Genomic DNA, 20,422 nt, shown 5'->3' with positions numbered 1-20,422 from the left:
CCACAAGGAACGGTTCGGATGCCGTCGATACACAATTTATACTGAAATAATAAGTCCTCGTTACGATGTATCCATACCAAGAAGAAAGGCACAAAATTTTCAGTCGTTAGGATTTGGAGTAATTGTATTAGTTTGGGAACAAAGAGAGGTTAGACTGATAACTTCCATCACAATTAAAATTGTGTATTTCATTGAACATAAGGAATGCAATAAAGATTTGACATTGACTTTCAAGATCTACTGGTAATTGTAAACATAAAATGTCTGGTGTTTAATAAACCTGGCGAAAACTATGATCACAGGCGCGCTAACCCACGCCTTACAGCTGAAATCGATATATCTCAATTTAATAAAGTTTATTGCTCAAGTTGATAAAGTTTATTGCTCAAGTTGATAAAGTTTATTGCTTAAGTTGATAAAGTGTATTGCTCAATTTAATAAAGTTTATTACTCAATTTAATAAAGTTTATTGCTTAATTTAATAAAGTTTATTGCTCAATTTAATAAGGTTTATTGCTCAAGTTAATAAAGTTTATTGCTCAATTTAATAAAGTTTATTGCTCAAGTTGATAAAGTTTATTGCTCAAGTTGATAAAGTTTATTGCTTAAGTTGATAAAGTGTATTGCTCAATTTAATAAAGTTTATTACTCAATTTAATAAAGTTTATTGCTTAATTTAATAAAGTTTATTGCTCAATTTAATAAAGTTTATTGCTCTAGTTAATAAAGTTTATTGCTTAAGTTGATAAAGTTTATTGCTCAAGTTGATAAAGTTTATTGCTCAAGTTGATAAAGTTTATTGCTCAATATAAGAAAGTTTATTGCTCAATTTAATTAATTTTTTAAAGGGGCTTCGCACAAAAATAGCAAAGACCTACAAGACTACACCACTCAACTCAGCGGCCTTATACCGCCGCATACCTTTAGCGGAAGGGTGCGCCACCGCACCTAACATGTGATAAGACAATAGAGACGCGACTGCTATATACGGAGCTCCCACACCCAGCCAAAAGACTTAAAACTTGAACTGACAGGTTGAAATAAAGCCAATTAAAATAAATATTCTAAAGTTGCATTCCAATTATCGACTGTTCCGTATTATAATTCGAAGATATTTAGTTTAAATATTATGTAACAGTGATACACAATACTTTGATTATATGAATGACAAATACAATAGGCGATGTATTTCAAATTTTAAATTATTATAATTTAATTTTGTTCATGAATTTCGAAACCTAGGCTGGAAACGGTCCACGGAAAGATACCAAAAAGATGTTTTTTTTATATTTTTAAAAGTAATAATACGAATGTATTGCCATGCATGTCAGTCACATGTACTAATAGCAAATAATTGAAGGTAAGAAGACAACGCACAAATTTTTTTAAATGTTCTATTTATGACCCATATAAGTAATTTTAGTATATAAGTTTAGCTAAAGTTGCATTATCGGAAATACATAATCAAATCTATTTAGGATTGATTAAATTGAAAATACCTGCAGTGGCGTTAATATTTGTGTCATTATTTGTAATTGACACGTTCGCCATATTGATAGCACTGTTGGCCTCTTCGACGTTAACCCTAAAAAACAAGAAAAATATTTTAAGAATATGTCTAATATGTCTTAGAGTAAATTCATGAAGACCCATTTACGTAAATAAATTTATAACAAGAGAAAAATTTTAAAAATGATAAAAAAAAACAGTTCACGGAGCATACATTTGAATAAGCTAAATGTTTTAATATATAAAAAGTATTATACATGTCTATACCTTTAACACAAATACGCCAAAAAATTGCTTAATGATGTGACTGGTCTGGAGTTCTGGATTCACTTTTTTTTATGTAATAGCAGGCAAACGGGCAAGAGGCTCACCTGATGTGAAGCGATACCGCCGCCCATGGACACTCACATTGCCAGAAGGCTCGCAAGTGCGTTGCCGGCCTTTCAAGAATTGGTACGCTCTTTTCTTGAAGGACCCTAAGTCGAATTGGTTCGGAAATACTTCAGTGGGCAGCTGGTTCCACATAGTGGTGGTGCGCGGCAAAAACTGCCTTAGAAAACGCTCAGTTGTGGAACGACGGACGTCGAGGTGATACGGATGGCATTTTGTATTTTGCCTTGACGTCCGATAATGAAACTCAGCTGCGGGTATTAGACCGAACAACTCTTCTGAACACTCCCCATGGTAAATGCGGTAGAAGATGCAGACCCAACATCTCTACGCAACGCCAAGGGATCAAGCCGCACGGAAAGTGATTGGTCGTCGACGATTCGAGCCGCTCTTCGTTGAATACGGTCTAGTGGAAGGAGACCCAGTACCAGACTGGGGAGCTCCCGCCCAGAGGTGAGAACAGTATTCCATGTGGGGCCGAATTTGCGCTTTATAGAGTTGCAAGCGGTGGCCCGGAGTGAAGTACCGTCTCGCCTTGCTGAGCACACCAAGCTTTTTGGAGGCTAATTTAGCCTTCCCTTCCAAATGACCGCGAAACTGGACGTTATTCGATATGTCAACGCCCAATATTCCGATGTTAGCTGAGGCTTTAAGGAGAGTGCCTTCAAAGAGGGGAGTAGCGACAAAGGGAGTTTTTTTAGCGGAAAACGTGCATACTTGTGTCTTCTTGGGGTTAAATTGGACTAGATTTACCCCAGTCCGAGACTCCACGTAAAAGAGTTTCGACTTCAGACACAAGTTTGTTCCGGCACTCATCAACAACAGCCCGAGAAATACCTGCCCGGCCCGTGTAAAAGGTATCCCCAGTGCTGTCGTCCGCATAGCAATGAAGGTTGCTAAGTTGCAACATATCATTAATATGCAGAATAAACAGGGTCGGGGATAGGACACAGCCTTGTGGGACACCAGCATTGACGGGTTTAAGGTCGGAGCATGCTCCGTCGATGACGACCTTAATGCTCCGATCAGCGAGAAAGCTGGAAATCCAGTTGCATAATTTCTCGGGGAGCCCATAGGCTGGAAGCTTCGAGAGCAGTGCTCTATGCCACACCCGATCGAAGGCTTTCACTATGTCGAAACTTACCGCCAGCGCCTCCCCCTTGGACTTAATTGCCTCTGCCCACCTATGTGTAAGTTATACAAGGAGGTCACCAGCTGAGCGACCACGACGAAAGCCGTACTGAGAATTGCTAATCAGCTGGCTGCCCTCTAGATACCTCAAGAGCTGGCCGTTAATAATGGTTTCCATTATTTTGGAGAACAAGGAGGTTATTGCGATTGGGCGATAGTTGGACGGATCAGAGCGATCGCCTTTTTTAGGGATCGGATGTATCAAAGCTGTCTTCCAGCACTTCGGAACAGTGTTGAGGGAGTACAGGTAGCGGAAAAGGCGCGTTAGGACCGGAGCCAACTCAGGAGCACAAGTACGCAGCACAATTGGGGGGATGCCATCAGGCCCGCTCGACTTATGGATGTCCAGGGAAAATAAATGTTTACGGATAGCACGTTGCCGGAATGTAACTTCAGGCATCGTAGTATCACACCGCAATAATGTCGGTGGTTCCTTCCCCTGATCATCCAAAGTTGAGTTTTCTCTAATTAATAATTGATAAGTAAATATTCTGTATAAAACAATTCAAATGAGAATCAGAGCGTTATTCCAGCGCAAATTATAAACCCGTTCTGGTCTCCCTAACGAGACCAATAGAGTAATGAATTATTATGACAGGAATCCATTCATACATTGTTTTTCTTTAGCGTTTAACATTTTTCAGTATATCTAAACTTACCACTCAGCAAGCCACAGATTGATCGAAGAATAAAACGACTGTCCAGCTACGAAGAGTACCATCAAAATGAGCATAGCAGTTTTGCCCCCACCACTCGTTATGTATGACACATAAACGCTGCTGGACACAGCGCCTGCCGATTGATTCTCATCTGAAATTATTTTTAAATATTGTATAGTAAGCCAGGTATGGAGGCAAGAGGAGATTATCCCCAGCATCTTATAACTTCGTAATTCTTATATTTTTAATTATTTTGTATTGCATTGTAATTCGTGAGATTACTAACTACAACTAAAGAAAGTTGTTATAAAATATACGTTTTACCAATCATAGTTCTTCTACATTCTTTTTTAGTTTTTTTTCCTTACGATGGTTGAGAGAGATGGTTACGAAGAGACCACTTGGCGTACATAGACAGAAAGTCCATAAGTACACAGCTGGATTATAGGTCGGTACGTATAGTTTTAGCCTACGACCTCAGGGATGAGAGTAGCTCGCTGAAACCACTAAGCCAACATTTCTCACTATCCATATGACAAGGAATATAAAACTATATGTAAACTTCTTAGAATGTCCTTTTTTAGATAATTTAAAATGAACCTTGATGTTGAGGGCTGTCTTCAGGTACGTTTAAGCTTTGAACCGATTCGCTCATGGATTTTTGAGATTTCACCTTTTCCGGGCTCTGTTTGACTGTTTGTTCCTCATTTACACCTGACATTTGTTCCAATTCCGATACGGTGGTTTTCAAATCCTGATAGGTTCCTTGAGATACAATCTAGAAAATATTCAATGTACTAACTAACTTATTCAACAAAACTAAGTGTAGTTTCGTCTCTTTTTGTTAAAACAATAGTAATTTCGCATATTCTGCCATACAATGGAGCGCAAATTTGTCTTTAAAGGAGTTTTACAGTATTAGACATAAGAATTTATATAATATGTATAGTACATATCATAACAAACGTTATTAAATTTATATTAACTACAGTGTCTCACGCAAAAAATTATTTATTGAGTAATAAATTTTTTCCACCAAGTCGATTATTAAAGACTTTAGTCGGAAGATGATTTAATTCTTTTGGTAAATTATATTGTAAACCTTAATAGCTATACAAAAGGCGTTTTTCCTAAACAGTTCCAGGTTGATTTTTGGCACAGCCAATTTCTTCCCATGTCTACCTCTTACTTCGACATTAAAATATGTATGTTTCTATGCACGAATAAGTTCATTTCTAAAATATAAATACTCCCTGTATTTAAAGATAAAATTACTTAATCATTTGCTCGTGTCTGCATGTGGGGTTAATGCTTAATATCATTTAGATAACAAATAAAATCAGCACATTAAATAGTATTCCTGTTTTTTTTTTAATTTTGAAGGTTGTGTCAATTGACAACGCAACATTAACATTCCTTATCGTATAAAGTCTATTAAAAAGTCTGCCACTTGAGCAAGCCAGCTCCCTAGCTATATCTTTTTTTACCTGTATGCTTAGAGGCTAGGTAAAAGATACAAAGTAATTTCTGGTAATTTTTTATGCAAACTAATGTTTGGACTAATCCAACACATATACGCGAGCAACTAACCTTCCCGCCCCTTACAACACAAATATTATCAGCATGTCGTGTGTATTGCACATGATGGGTCACAAGTAGGACTGTTCTATCGCGAAGAAAACCCCTTATGCAGTCTTTGTATATTGCTTGGGAAACCTGCGAAACATATAGTTAAATTAATATTATAGTATTTAAGACATATACACAGACATTTATTAGTAACAAAACACACACACAATAACAATAATCAAAGATAAAAAAAAACAAATAATAATAGTAAAAGTTTAAGTAATGAAGTCTTGTGTAAAAAAATAAAAAATAGATAAATAAATATTTTTGGGCGGATTTTTATAAATTACCGTAAGTGTAAGAAGTCTTTTCTCCAATTTCAATTTCATGAGCACAGGCCCTAATTAAAGATTTGAGTTGGTCGATAGTATCGCTGACCCTAGAGCTGGTGCTTTACTCTTTCAACGAATAAGTATCGCAATCCAGCGAGGAAATGCTGCCAGCGTTACAGGTACACTGCCACAGGGACCAAACTTTTTAAAAACGTTTTAATGTTCTTTTTCTTTTTTTTATTATTACTATGTAGGTTAATTACAGGAATTATGGTAAATATCATATATTATTCAAATATCTCGATTCGATGTAATAAGTCTAATCTTGTGAAATATTTATCAAACACACATACTAGTACACACAGCTCAAATACACTTGCGCCAGGATACTACTGATCACCTATTTGCCAGTATCCGATGCTTATTAATAAAGTTAACCCCGAAACGTGTATTACTATTTATTATATTTAAGAAAATATTGCAGTTTGAAAATAGTGATTTATATTAAGAACCTTAGCATCAACGGCCGCCAACGGATCGTCCAATAAATAAATGTCCGCGTCTTGATAGACGCAACGAGCGAGGGAGATACGTGCGCGCTGACCGCCCGATAATGTTACACCTATAATATAAATTATTACACTTAAATGTTTAATATGTTATTGTTAAATTGTTAATTATCCCTGTATTCCCAAGATAGAATATATAATACATTAAAAAATTGCAACACAATCATCGTAACTCTAGCACTTACTAAGAATTTAGATAAAAATAATTCGGTCTTTTAAAAAAATTTGAATAAAATCAATGTTCATGGGTTCATAGGTTTTTGAAGTATAAGGAATACGAGTCGTTTCTCGCTCGCCAACATGCGATAATTTGAAGTCCGGGCTTCCCTACTCTCTATAGTTTGAAGTGTTTATCATGTACAGTTGTTTTTTTTTGTTTTTTTGTACAATGAGAGACTGTAGTCGTAATTAACATTCGCTCGAACGGTAACGGATACCAACGTGTACATTGGTTTCTTGTGTTAGACGTCAGGCACAGGAGGCTGATAACCTACTTGATTATTAGATTGATAAATGAGCAGAAATCTGAGGCCCAGACCTAAAAAAGGGTAGTAGCGCTGCTGATTTTATTTTGCATTGCACACTCTTGATCTCTATAAATAATAATAATAATCGACGCAGGACTGATAGACCAGAGTAGAATCAGATAGAAGGCAGAGAAGATCTATGCCAAAAGATGTGCTATGTTTTTCAACAATAAAAAATAACTAAATAAATAGTATATATACCTTTATCTCCAACAAGGGATTGGTCTCCATGTCGAAAGTCTTTGAAATCACTCTCAAGTTGACAACAATTCACGACCCTCCTATATTTATCCTTGTCATAGTCCTGACCGAATATTATGTTTTGTCTTACCTAGAGTAAAGTTATTGCATCTATTACTGCTGCTTTAATAGCATAATGTGCCTCTTTTATTATATATTTCCTTTTTATAGCATAATCCGTCCCTTTGATTGTATAGTATGCCCCTTTTATAGCATAATGTGCCTCTTTTATTATATATTTCCTTTTTATAGCATAATCCGTCCCTTTGATTGTATAGTATGCCCCTTTTATAGCATAATGTGCCTCTTTTATTGTATATTTCCCTGTTATAGTATATACCTAATACGCTGCTCTTTAATTGTATTTATATCCCTTTTACAAAAGTGGAGTCAATCGAGTAAAGAAATATATTTATAGAAATCGTAGTATCTAAATGAATTTAGTATTTGCTTACCGAAGCATCGAACAGCCAAGACTCCTGCGCAGCATACGCTACTGAACCGTTAACAATCAGTTCACCACTTTTTGGCGGTAGTTCCTCTAATATCGACAAAAGGAGGGTAGATTTTCCTGATCCCACTGGGCCTATTATTGTTGTAAGTGTATTGGGTTTAATCTGAAATATCATGAATTTTATGAAAGTGGGATTAGCAGGGATCGCAATTAATAAGACTAATAATTAAGTTTCATCATCGACTGCTGTCGTTCCACAAGCAGTTTTTGCCGCGGACCACCACTTTGTTGAACCAGCTGCCCACTGAAGTTTTTCCGAACCAATTCTGCTTAGGTTTCTCCACGAAAAGAGCATACCATTTCTCAAAAGGTCGGCAACGCATTTGCGTCCATAAGTGTGCCCATGGACGGCGTTATCAGTAAACATCAGATGAGCCTACTGCCCGTTTGTCGTCTATTATAAAAAAAGTATACCACATACTATTTAGACTTTTAAGCAGTGGTCACATTTTCTATATGTATTGAACTAAAACAATAATCCATATCCCAAAAAAGGCTGTATTACCGTCAAATTGACATCTGAAAGCACCGGCTGTGTCTTCGAATCTGTGTTTTCTACCCAGAAAGCAGTAAAATCTCTAAATACTATAATTTCATTCACATTTGTTTTTGGTTTGAAGTCTGGAACGTAACTAAAACAGAATGACTTATAACATTAACTTAAATACAATATTTGATAAGGTCACCCACAAATTGAAGATACGAAATTGTTTAGCATTTCCTTTTCACATATTTTTTTATATAATATTATAATAATAATAATAATATAATATATTATAAATTTCTGATCTTATTAAAATGAAAAATTGTTTTAAACTTTTATTGTCGATGAATATGAATCAGTCATATTTATTTATTACGTAATTCTACAGCAAACATAAATTATATATAACAACAAATAATTACCAAAGATATAGGCAAATATAATCCTTAATAATATTTTTTATTTAACTCATAATAAGGGTTTAATATACTAATTACATAGTTGACTTAATTAAAACTCTCAGCAAGGCTTGGCACTTAACAAGTCAGCAGTATTCGTGGGAACATTCGTGCGTTTTTCTGATTAAAAGTTAAAAAAAAAACAAGTGTTCCAGAAAGGAAATAATACTGTTGTTAGAAATAACTCACCCGTTACTATCAAAAATCTTCGTCAAATCGACATTCTTGGTCACTTCCGGTAGTAATAAAAACTCTTGCAACCGCTTCACGCTAATATAAGCTTCCAAAACCATTGTAATCGCCATTGGAAACGATTCCACCATATACATCCGAATACTTTCATAGTATGATATAACTACAAATATTTTTGCAGCAGTAATAACATTTTGGAATGCGATAAACGATAATATACTTATTAGTAGCGCAATTTGTGTGTTAAGCTTCGAACACGAGAACATGGACGCGTACAGCCATGTTAGTTTTTTGATAATGCTCATTTCTTTTCTGTCAAAAAAAATTCTTGTCTGTAAAGTCGGTTTACGGACGATAGTTTAACGTGACAGCGTTATAACGAAACATAAATGAAATGATTGCATACTTTTATTCATAACACATAAAGAAAAATGAATTCGTAAAAAAATTACCGCGCCATCTTTTTCTTGACCCTACCACGGTTGATTCAAAGAGATTCGAAGCCATTATTAACAAAAATATATAATAATGATAACAATGATTGTGATAATTCTATTACAATTAATGAAATTCTGTAATAATCTTATTAGTAATAAGGTAAAATGAAATAATTGTATTATTTGTATTCATGTCTATGATAATAAACTTTATCTCATTTAACTTTATTTAACCAATTTCTATAAAGATGCATATAGTAGATAATTTACGAAAAATAAGGTCATAAAAAAGTTACAATATGTATACACATACTACATTTATAATTCTGAGATAATATTTCTAATAAGTAACAATCGGTCCCAACAGATGGCGCTGTAATCAATCAACTGAAAGTCGTCTAACCGAGGGCTATAAAAACGTTACCTTCTAGCATTCCCAATGATCTTCTCAAAAGCCTTTTCCCAGGCGTACATTTTTATAACTTCTATACTCTGTACGACTTCGTTCATAAGCCGTATTCTGTTGTCTGTGCGCACTGTCATTTTTTCAGTGAATTTACTTGCTATTTTACCTAGGTAACCTGAAAATAGAATAAAAGCTATAATATAGCTCTTTCAATTAAATTTTTATCAATTTTAACTTAAAAAATTAGAATAATTTCAGAAATATTTATTTATATATCTGAACTAATATTATGAAGCAAATGTACCTAATTTAAAGAATTATTATATACATTTCGTTAGAAAATAAAGTTTCCTTTAAAGAAACTTTCCTTCAATCAATACTTTAAGTTCTTTCAACTTAACGAGCAGTCTAACATCATCATAATCGCTTCAGTAATTTTTGTAACATGTCTGATCCACGTATACATAAAAAATAATAATACGCATAAATAATTCCAGAGTTAGCCCTCAGCGTTTTTCCTGTTCTCAGACCGCAAGAGAATGCTGACTGAACATAAATTTTGAGCTGATGAAGAGTTAATCTCCGAAACTGAAGACTATTGAGACAAATCGCTCTCGTAGGCGCTATTGAAAAAGCAAAACAAATTCTATAAAACTAAGATTTCTCTATGTTTTTATATTTTTTAAACAACTTATATAATTACAGTCTACTTACTAAACAGTGGTATAAACATAAGCAAAAACCCAACTCCGAATAATGCTGAGACACCTATCTGTGTGTACATTAAGTAAACTATGACAGTTGTCTCTATTGGTATTCTAACTAGGTCTATCAGATATAAGCTGGCCATCTGGAACCTCTCGGTGTCTATCGTGAGTAAGTTTACTATGTACCCCGTTAAGCCTTCGGAGGCTTTGCCCCCAGCTGTCAAATTTACTCGAAGTAACTGAAAATAAAGAACATTATACCTTTTTGGATTGATGCCTGATAATTAACACGAAATATACAGTAGACATACTGGAAATTCAATAGGTTTTGGACAAATGACAACAAAAGGCCGGAAACGCTCTCAGATTATACGAGAATCATAGCACGTCAAGTGTCGTCTTTGAATCTTAAATAATGCCGCTTCGATCGGGATGTTTTTCTTTACCGTAAGAAAAATGCTTATACAAAAAAAAACCAGCAACGCACTTGCGAGCATTCTGGAAATGTTAGTGCCCATGTGTATCAGATGAGGCTTCTACCCGGTTCCTCCTTATACATAAAAAAACAATATATAGTTCACAATTTATCTTTTTGACACGCAAAACCGATTTTCCATTGCGGATACTTATTAGGTTACATCCACACTGGTGATGCTAAATTACTCGTAAGCTTACATTACACGTTACACTCGTCTCGACTCGGCTTTACATAAGTAAATATACATACCTTTCTATATATCACTGAACAACATGATTTAGTCAGTATCATACTGCTCTCCAGTTGAAATAGAAGCATTGCATGTGTTAATACTGAACTTATGAACATTAACCTGAAAGAGTCGAGAGAATCAGAAAACCTATACCTAAGGTGTATATGTCTTTACTTGTTTAGAATTTATATGAACAATTCCAGTGGCAGATTTACCAGCAGGCTAAGAAGGCCTGGAGCCTAGGGTTTTGCAGATGCAACAAATTTTGCGGACGACTTTCCCGTAATGGTAATCTGTTGGACCAAGGTCCGCGAGTAGAGGGTAAAAACATGTGTGTGTACTTATGTAATGTACACACTTATACTTCTCTGGCGTAACGAAATATTTTTTTTTAATTTTTTTATCTTTCGTCTTATTCTACGTTTGGTGAAAAAACAACACTATATATTATTATAAAGCATTATCTAGTTAAATAAATTATTATTTAAAAATCGCAATAAAATTATTTCTACATAATTAGAGAAATGAACATTTAATATTTTAAAATGTACTTCAGGGTGTCGGGGTTTTGTGACGCGCGCATCATACAAATTTACCCTCATATTGTTTTCTCAAAAATTGAATTTAGAATTGCTAACCATAGAGGAGATTTTGAGGTCAAAGTGACCAGTACGACAAAACGTCAATTTCATTTTTAAGGACCTAATTATATTACGTCAGGGATATTAACTTTTTTTGTAATGTGCCACAAAATTAGGACAAACAAATTGACGTACATACAGAAATATGAAAAGCGATGTCGTCACTAAAACAACGAAACCCAGTACAAAGATCAGTGATATTTAGCATGTAAGTTAATCCGCATTAAAAGCTTTTTAATTATAAACAAAAGACCTTACCCAACAATACCTACGGCATACAAATATGCCTGAACTTCAGTCATTCCGGAGTGTAAAGGAGAAAAATAATTTATTAATCCTTCAAGGCACAATGGTATAGATATCCTGAAAAATGCAATGATTTAACTAAACTCGTTAATACAAACTACGTAACATCACATTTCATATTATTAAATATTACTCATATATGTTTCTAGCACACAAATATACAGTCAGTATTTTACAATATTCTTAACGTAACAATAATTAAACATTAAATTAAAAACAATTTAAAAAAATAATATAAGTACTAACCTAAAACATGAGTCTAAAATGGCAAACGTAACATTATAAAGAAGGAACCTGGGACCGTATATCCTGAAAATGGCTCGTAAAAGATATGCATTCCCGCCAGAATCTGAAATTATACATTGAGCCGTCTGAGTATTGTATACGTATAACTTGTCAATGATCAAACGTCAAACATCATTAACTATTTGCACAAATCATCTGTGATACTTTAGTAAATGACAATGCTAGAATAATAATATAAGAAGTGGCCAGTATCATTGCGCACTTGGCAGATATAAAAACTTTTTTGCTATATTTCAATATATTAAAAAGTAGTTATTTTATTCACATAGTTTTCTAACGAGCTGAGGACGTTAGAATTAGTTTTTATCCAGCCAGTTTTGAAGCCCTGTATCGGTGACTATGACCAAAGTTATGGCGTATTGTCCAAGCAGATGAAGATTAGAGACAATACCTTTCTGTGTGATTTCGTCTTTCCATGCCGCTGATAAATGATCGCCATTTAATGCGGCTCTATGGCGTGCCAAACATCTGAAAGTGTAAAGATAAAAACTTTAGAGGTGCAAGGTGCAGGACACCCAGATGGGACGAAGGTCCTTTCGATTAATAAGTTAAGGAAATGTAATAAAATTTTATTTTTTTATTTTAGTAATATTGGGTTGTGGTAACTGATGTAGGAATAACTGGCTTGCTTTCTATGAGAGACAGACAGACAAAGAAACACGCGCACGCCGCACGGCTTACAACTATAGCAAAATAGTGTCGTTACAACTTTTGGTCTTAATTTTTTTTCCGTTTAGCCCCCTTTCGCAACGCGTTCCAATAAATAAAAGTCTGTGCAGCTCAGCGCTTCTCTACCCTGAGATCTTGCGTTTGAACCTTTGCAGTTCTGGATTGTTCTATATGCACAAAACCGTATAGAAATTTTAGATTGAAAGTTGCGTCAGGCGAAAAAGGCTTAGATGCTATAAAGCCGATCTAAAATAATCAATTGCCGTGAATCCCAACTAAATGTTATATATTACTAGCTGATCCGGCAAACGTCGTTTTTCCATGTATATTATTTATAGGAATCATTTTTAGTTCAATAAAAATAACGATCTACTATAATAAAAAATAGGGGTTGATCGTAGGGGGCTTACAATTAAGCGTATGTTGTATCATAAAAAAATAATAACAAAACATTTTGTATAAAAATTACAAAATTAAAATTTAGGGTGGACAACCCCTATCACTTAGGGGTTTTAGATATAGTAGCCGATTCTTAGACTTACTTAATTTGCATAAAAAATGTCATAAGAATCGGTCGAGCCGTTTCGGGGGAATATAATATTATTAATAATAATTACCTGTACAAATCGTTTATAGTAAGCTGGCGTTTTCTTCCCAAATGGAATATATGTCGGGTGTACCTAAAAAAAGTCGGTTAATAAAATTCCAATACTTATTTATAGTAAAAGGTAACGTCAAACAAAGGGCAATAAAGTAAATATCAACTTAGTATGGATCTATACAGTGACCCAGGGATCTACCTAACTGATGTAAGGTTGAAAAAGGTAACGCTGAAATCAGCCAACCCATAAATATTCAATTAAATCTAGTTTTTAATTTAGGTGGCTTTAAAAGCTTTTTAAAAATGTCGATGACCCCTGTGTCGTATTTAGTCGCAGCCAACTAGTTTAAGTAGCCGTTCAGTAAACAGCCTAGCCTCTTTTCTAAAAAGCGCCGCGGCGGTTTTTCTAGCGGTCTACATTTAGCCGTAGCGTTTGTTATATTTAATGTCTAATGCGTACGAACACATGGCAGAAATCAACAAAGGTGAAATATCTGACATAAGTAATTCTTTAATTTATATATATAAAATGTAATATATTAGAATTACACTTTTCCATACTATTTTTCATAAAATTTGGAAAATATCATCGTATTTGTTATTTGTCGACGCTATACTGACAGTTTAGTGGCAGGCATTTGTTATTTGTCGACGCTATACTGACAGTTTGTTGGCAGGTATTTGTTATTTGTCGACGCTATACTGACAGTTTGGTTGCAGGTATTTGTTATTTGTCGACGCTATACTGACAGTTTAGTGGCAGGCATTTGTTATTTGTCGACGCTATACTGACAGTTTGGTGGCAGGTATTTGTTATTTGTCGACGCTATACTGACAGTTTGGTTGCAGGTATTTGTTATTTGTCGACGCTATACTGACAGTTTAGTGGCAGGCATTTGTTATTTGTCGACGCTATACTGACAGTTTAGTGGCAGGCATTTGTTATTTGTCGACGCTATACTGACAGTTTGGTGGCATAAAGTGGAACTAAATAGAAATTAATAGGATAGGTAAGTAATGTAACGTCATCAAGAGACTAGTCAGTTAATTAAACGGCTATTTAAGCTATATGGCTACGACGAAGAGTGTTTTATTTTAATAAAATAGTTTTAGTTGACCTTGATTTTATTTGTAAGACGTACTTCTCTACTTTTTAATTTATAATTAACATTTACTTACGAAAAACATATTTTCGAAAGGAGACTGGCTTTCTCTCGTGGGTTTTGCAATCGTTCCGTGTCGTATCGTCCTGAATCCATAATTAATTTAATCCCATACTAATTATCACAAGGTTACTCTGAAATAACTGTAAAATTCACATACTATTACAGAAATAATACAAAAATATATTTCTAAGAACATTTTATCCTACAATAGTTTAAGCAAAATGTCTTATTTGATTAAACCCAGAAGGCATATAAGAATTTAAGAAACAAGATTAAAAATAAAACCAGCTTTAAGCCTAAAAAGGCGATGTCATAATTAATGGAATCTGTATCATTATTACCAATTAATATTTCTATATTAATATCCAGTCACTTAATTAGATAATGTTATTTCGGCGTGATCGCGAAGAGCTGAGAGCTTTGATATTCCGTGTTTTGCAAGTTGGTTAGGTTTGGTAGGAAACTACATAGTTTCGTTCACTCACTTGTCTGACGGAACTTTAGCGACTTGATTGAATATCGACATTTAATTAACTGTCTAGAGATTCAATTAACTCCCTGATTTAACTACTTTACTGCGACATAGATAACGGCAAACATTGAACAAATGTGGCGTGTCGATGACGTGATTGGTAAATCAGATGGCGTTTGTGTCCCGCGCTGTGTATCTTCAATAACATTTTGAAGTTCACGTCTTTTTTTATACGTAAACAGAAAACCTATGTTAATTAATAAACTCCGATTAGGTCACTCATATTATATACCGATATAATATGATGAATATAATATTTAGTACCGACTAATGTTAAAAAAAATCAAGTAAGAAATTTATTTCAATTGAAAAACAGTTTTGAATACAGAACAGGTAGATCTGATCTGTGAGTACACTTTTTTATTTAGGTCAAAGTCGTTGACCTCAGTTTATTGACCGTGGGTAAATCGAGCGCAGGCCGGTCATAATTAAATATTTACCTTAGAAAGATATGATATCTTAATAAGTATTAACAATTCTTAACCTACATAGTAATAATAATAGCAAATTTAATTTAATTTAAAAAGTTGGGTCCCTGTGTAGTGTATTTTTTCTTAATATATAATCTGCCGAAAATAGTTTAGTAATAATAATAATTATTTATTTATTTAAGCAGACAAGCATCAACTCTTATTTTATAAGTAGGCTATCCGTAAAGCATCCACACGCATGCAGTAATTGGTATAGATCTCGCAGTAAAGTAGTTAAATCAGAGAGTTAATTGAATCTCAAGACAGTTAATTAAATGCGATATTTAATCAAATCGCTAGCATTTTGATTTAAATAAAGCAGCGTCGAAAACGTTTAACTATCTGTCTGACCGAAAGCCAGCGAGTTGATTAACAATGTTAAACAAGACTCCGCCATGATTATTTTATTTGTTATTGTTATTTCGGTTTGATCTTGAAGAACTGAGAGCTTGGAAATTCCGTATTTTGCTTTATTGTAAATGGTTAGGTTAAGTTAGTCTTGTTGTCTAGGAACGTTTAGGAAACTAGTTTCCTTCACTCACTTGTCTGACGGAACTTTAGCGACTTGATTGAATATCGACATTTAATTAACTGTCTAGAGATTCAATTAACTCTCTGATTTAATTACTTTACTGCGACATAGATACCGGCAAACATTGACGGACGTGACGGGTGTTTTGGCCTACTGATTTAATTGTACAACTAAATCCTAAAGCCGTACCTTCGAATCCTTGTTCAGCATTTTTTGGGGTACACTTTCTTAGAACAAAAGCGTGAGGTTACCGGTATGTTTTAGACTTATAAATCGACATTTAGTTGACACAAAAATGATCAAAGAAACTGCACATACGTTGTAGCACCACGGCATTATTGTTATCTGTTTCAAAATATTAGTGTACCATTATTACATAATGCCACACCTACTTGACTTAAGACATAGTCATAACGTTTATTACTAACAAAACACTCACTCACACACATAAAACAACAATAATCAAAGATAAAAAAAGAATGAGAGATAAAAAAAAATATTAAAGAAAAATGTTCGTTTTAATTGTGTAATGCGTGTGTATTAATTTAAAACATAATTATTTTCGTGTAATTTCGATAATTAAATATATATTTGGGTTTTAAGGCCAAAAGGACGAAAATATATATCATTACGCAATGTTTTCAAATATAACTCATACCTCGCAATAAAAGATAATAGTAAAATGTTCAGTGCCTAAGAACCGGGAGACCCAAACAATAGTTGAGAGAAAAAAAATCATTTGTAAGAAGCACAACAGCAATGGTTAACGATGGTAAGTGGTTACACCGGCAAGTCTTAGACAAGACTCCCGTATGACCAAATCCAATACATTTTTGACGTACGGAAGTGAGACTTAGCACTAAGTTTTGCCTCACACCCAAAAACCCACAACACATATCACATACCTGTCCATAGAAATTATGGATCAGACGAAATGGTTAAAGGATGGGCCTAGAGGCCCATCCGTTAACCATTTCATAATTTCTAAATTATTATAAAACATGTTGCAATACTTGTTTTTGCTATTTTCACTGTCTAACTACGCTTGTTTCACTTATTTTTCATAACTGAGTTATATATAAGGCTCATTATTATATTTTTATTAAACAGAAATACTTATTAAGACACACATTATATCAAAACTGTAGATGATACAATTAAATATAGACTAAAAGTCTAGATACTTTAAGAGCTTCGAAGCCTACAACCTAAATAATAAAAGTAGTTAGTAGTACTTATAAGTATTTTTTTATAATAACGATTGACATATTTGATGTATCGATTCGTCACTATGAATCTAAAACTGACAGATGTCAAATGTACAAAATTATTGCCCTAATGTTAACAACATTTAATAAACAATCTTATTTCTTTATTGTTAATTTTCCACATATTTTAAACATAGATTTTACACTATTAAAAATACTGGCATTTTGATTACTAGTTATTAACACTACTAATAGTTACAATAGTTATTAATAATAACTGTATGTGTCCTATATTTACAAACATATCAACACTATCTAATCGTATTGCTTTATTAAAAATATTAGACAGATGTTCAGTTGGTTTTAATGTGAAATACACACCAGACCGGCAGACAAATGAGCTTTTCAAGCGTAATTCGAAGAGTCTAAGTATTTAATTTCCGTATCTCAAATTTGACATTTCTCGTAATACTTTTTTGTGTAACATTCTGACCACTAAGTCCGGACTTGAAATTTTAATTTAACATCGTCTGCACGCCTGATTAAAATTCCACTGAATTAATATTGCATTTGCTATATTATAAGGGGGATTGTAGATATTTATAGTAGGAAATTAGTTATATTTAAAAACATTTTACTGTCTGTATCTTATTCAAAATATTGACATAAACTGATTTGAACAAAAAGTCACTACAAATATAATGCAGACGAAGTCTCGGTGACTCTTGCAACTCAGAGTCGTTTAATAAGAGTTAAGACTCACTTATTTTTGTAATTAAAGGCAATTCAGTACATGTTTGTAAAATGTTTACCCATGCGTCCATAACCAATAGGCCATATTTTTCATAATTCAAATGTAGCTTTCTTTAGTTCTTTTAATTTAACATGACTGTTGTTTAATTCATCAAACGGGATAATAAGCTATAGGTAAATTGCAACATATTAACGTCACAGTCTAGAATTAATTTACTAACATACGTACCTTTTAGACAAACTGACTTTTATCTTATAACTCAATATAACTTTTGATTAAACACAAAAATTCACAAATTATAATCGAAACACATTTCGAACGTCCGCTCTCGTAAATCGCAAAACGAAACTGTCTACAGTTTTGTAATTCGGCCTTGACTCTGTGACGAATGCTGTACAGTCATTAATAGCAATTTGTCGTCGGAAAATTAAATCTTAAAAAATAAACTTAATTTAATGAATCGTTCAAATAATAAATTATTTTTCACAAAAGAAAAAGTTCATTTTTAAGATAAATATCATTTTCAATAAGTGACCCACAATTTTTTAAACACAATAGCAATTGTGAAACGTAAAATTGTGTAATAAAGAGGGATTAGAAACGGGAATTTTAACTATTAAAATAACAACATATCAATAATATTAAAATTACAAAATAATTGTAACTAAGGGTGATGTTAGGACCAGTGTTTTTCCAGTTGTTTTCCACTCTACTCGTACTCTATACCTTACAAAATTCGACAATATCAGGCGCAGAAGGGTGTAAACCTTTCAACATATTAGGAAAATATGATAAAATCAATTAATTTTAAACTATAAAAGGGAAAATTTTAACAATAATGAAGGATAATCTTCGTTTATCTGGAATCAAACAACGATCTCTTTAAAGTTTAAATTTGTGGTTAGGTAAAAACCGGCATTACATATTACATACATATTGGGAAATCCCTCGATTTTTTACTCGCTTTAAACACCCGAAAAAAAGGACTATTAATATTTGACGTGTATTTTTTTAATATTTCACAACATTACGTCTGACCTTAGCCTAAGCCATCCTAGCTGTAAACGTGATAAAAACATTAAAAATCAGTTTACAGATAACGAACATGTAAACATATGCAAACATATAATCTTCATAATACATGCAATCATGAACAAGTAGTCACAAGTTGCTTTATAGTTTTTTGACAAATATATCTATAATTTATTTGAAAAAATGCTGCGCACAGATGAACATTTTTTTTATATTTCGGAAATAAATATAGCCAATGTTACTTAAGGCGAGATGGGCCTCCTAGCCTTGTAGGCTCGTAGCAACACACGGTATCGGGTTGGAGTCCCGGTCGGAGCACAAGTTTATTTAAATTTGTTATCTCCCTCAGGTAGGTATGTACTGAGCTGGCCGAGTGGTTTGGCCGTACATGGGTGTCGAATTTCTAGAACAAGAGATGTAGCCCACACCGCAGATCCTAGATCAACGGTGGAAGTTGCAAGTTATAAAGAAATTCAACATCCTTTCTACCTAGCTGGTTAAGCTGAGGTGGAGAGGAAAGCTGGAGTACAATGATCTTCTTCTATCAGTATATAATGTAGCAGGAGGCTACTGAACGACTGAGATTTCACTGTAGACCAATAGGCTGGGGACTTGCTCCCTAGCAGCCCAGAACTGCAGGTCTTGTTTGGGCCCTATACTGCATATACGCGATTGGGTTAAATGCTTTGGCGAACGCCGAAAGGCCATCTTAATGGCGTGTGGAAAGCTGTGGTATTTTTAGTAGGTAGGTTAATACACTCAAAGCTACTTGCTATTCAGTCGACGCAGCCCCTTAGTAGGTCAAGAATATCAATTTAAAAAAAGGATATTCAGGATAAGTAAATATTCGTATAGTGTTTAGATGCATATCAGTACACACATTCGCATTTAATGATTATATAAACCTTGGTGCTCGCCTGTGAAATTAAATTCATTTATTACATGTATGTCCATTTTATGAACGAACAGAAATCTTCGGAACAGTTAGGGACTCTCAGTGAATCCTGCAATGTGCCGAGCAAACTCTTGAGCTTCTGGAAGGAGCTAGGCTGGGATTATTATCCAGGATTTAACGCACAACGGACCAAATGGACGTCTAAGTGCGGAAACTGAGTCCTCACGACATACATGCCTAGGTATAAAATGATATAGACAAACATTAATTATGTTTTTGCTACTTCCTCGTTCTGGATGATTGAAATATGTACTATGTTATTTATACAGAATACGAATATACGTTACAAAAATTTTAAGGCCTAGCGTTGAAAATATCTAAAGACCATCTTTATGGATATAAATGGTCTATTAAAC

At 33.9% G+C, this 20,422-nt stretch overlaps 1 protein-coding gene across 3 annotated transcripts in view; it reads right to left on the bottom strand.

Annotated features, from left to right (window-relative positions):
• LOC123717280 (probable multidrug resistance-associated protein lethal(2)03659) overlaps positions 1-18,416 on the bottom strand; it is a 28,318-nt gene extending 9,902 nt beyond the window's left edge. Inside the window, exons 1-18 of one of the 3 annotated variants that reach the window (XM_045673195.1) lie at positions 18,308-18,416; positions 14,597-14,723; positions 13,434-13,496; positions 12,539-12,615; positions 12,088-12,190; positions 11,794-11,898; positions 10,912-11,014; positions 10,192-10,423; positions 9,496-9,652; positions 8,632-8,946; positions 8,006-8,132; positions 7,442-7,603; positions 6,948-7,077; positions 6,163-6,272; positions 5,340-5,465; positions 4,350-4,527; positions 3,750-3,900; positions 1,500-1,585 (exon numbers count right to left, since the gene is read on the bottom strand). In XM_045673195.1, the coding sequence (XP_045529151.1) occupies positions 1,500-1,585; positions 3,750-3,900; positions 4,350-4,527; positions 5,340-5,465; positions 6,163-6,272; positions 6,948-7,077; positions 7,442-7,603; positions 8,006-8,132; positions 8,632-8,946; positions 9,496-9,652; positions 10,192-10,423; positions 10,912-11,014; positions 11,794-11,898; positions 12,088-12,190; positions 12,539-12,615; positions 13,434-13,496; positions 14,597-14,676 (2,305 nt within the window). In that variant the 5' untranslated portion in view covers positions 14,677-14,723; positions 18,308-18,416. Of the gene's footprint in view, positions 1-1,499; positions 1,586-3,749; positions 3,901-4,349; positions 4,528-5,339; positions 5,466-6,162; positions 6,273-6,947; positions 7,078-7,441; positions 7,604-8,005; positions 8,133-8,631; positions 8,947-9,495; positions 9,653-10,191; positions 10,424-10,911; positions 11,015-11,793; positions 11,899-12,087; positions 12,191-12,538; positions 12,616-13,433; positions 13,497-14,596; positions 14,724-16,306; positions 16,437-18,307 lie in introns of those variants that run through there. The other 2 variants (XM_045673196.1, XM_045673194.1) reach the window with 2 other exon arrangements.
• Positions 18,417-20,422: the final 2,006 nt, after the last annotated feature.

The sequence above is a fragment of the Pieris brassicae genome, chromosome 12, assembly GCF_905147105.1.
Source record: "Pieris brassicae chromosome 12, ilPieBrab1.1, whole genome shotgun sequence".
Lineage (NCBI taxonomy): Eukaryota > Metazoa > Arthropoda > Insecta > Lepidoptera > Pieridae > Pieris > Pieris brassicae.
The sequence above is the reverse complement of the archived record's forward strand: the minus strand, read 5'-3'. Positions and strand labels throughout refer to the sequence as shown.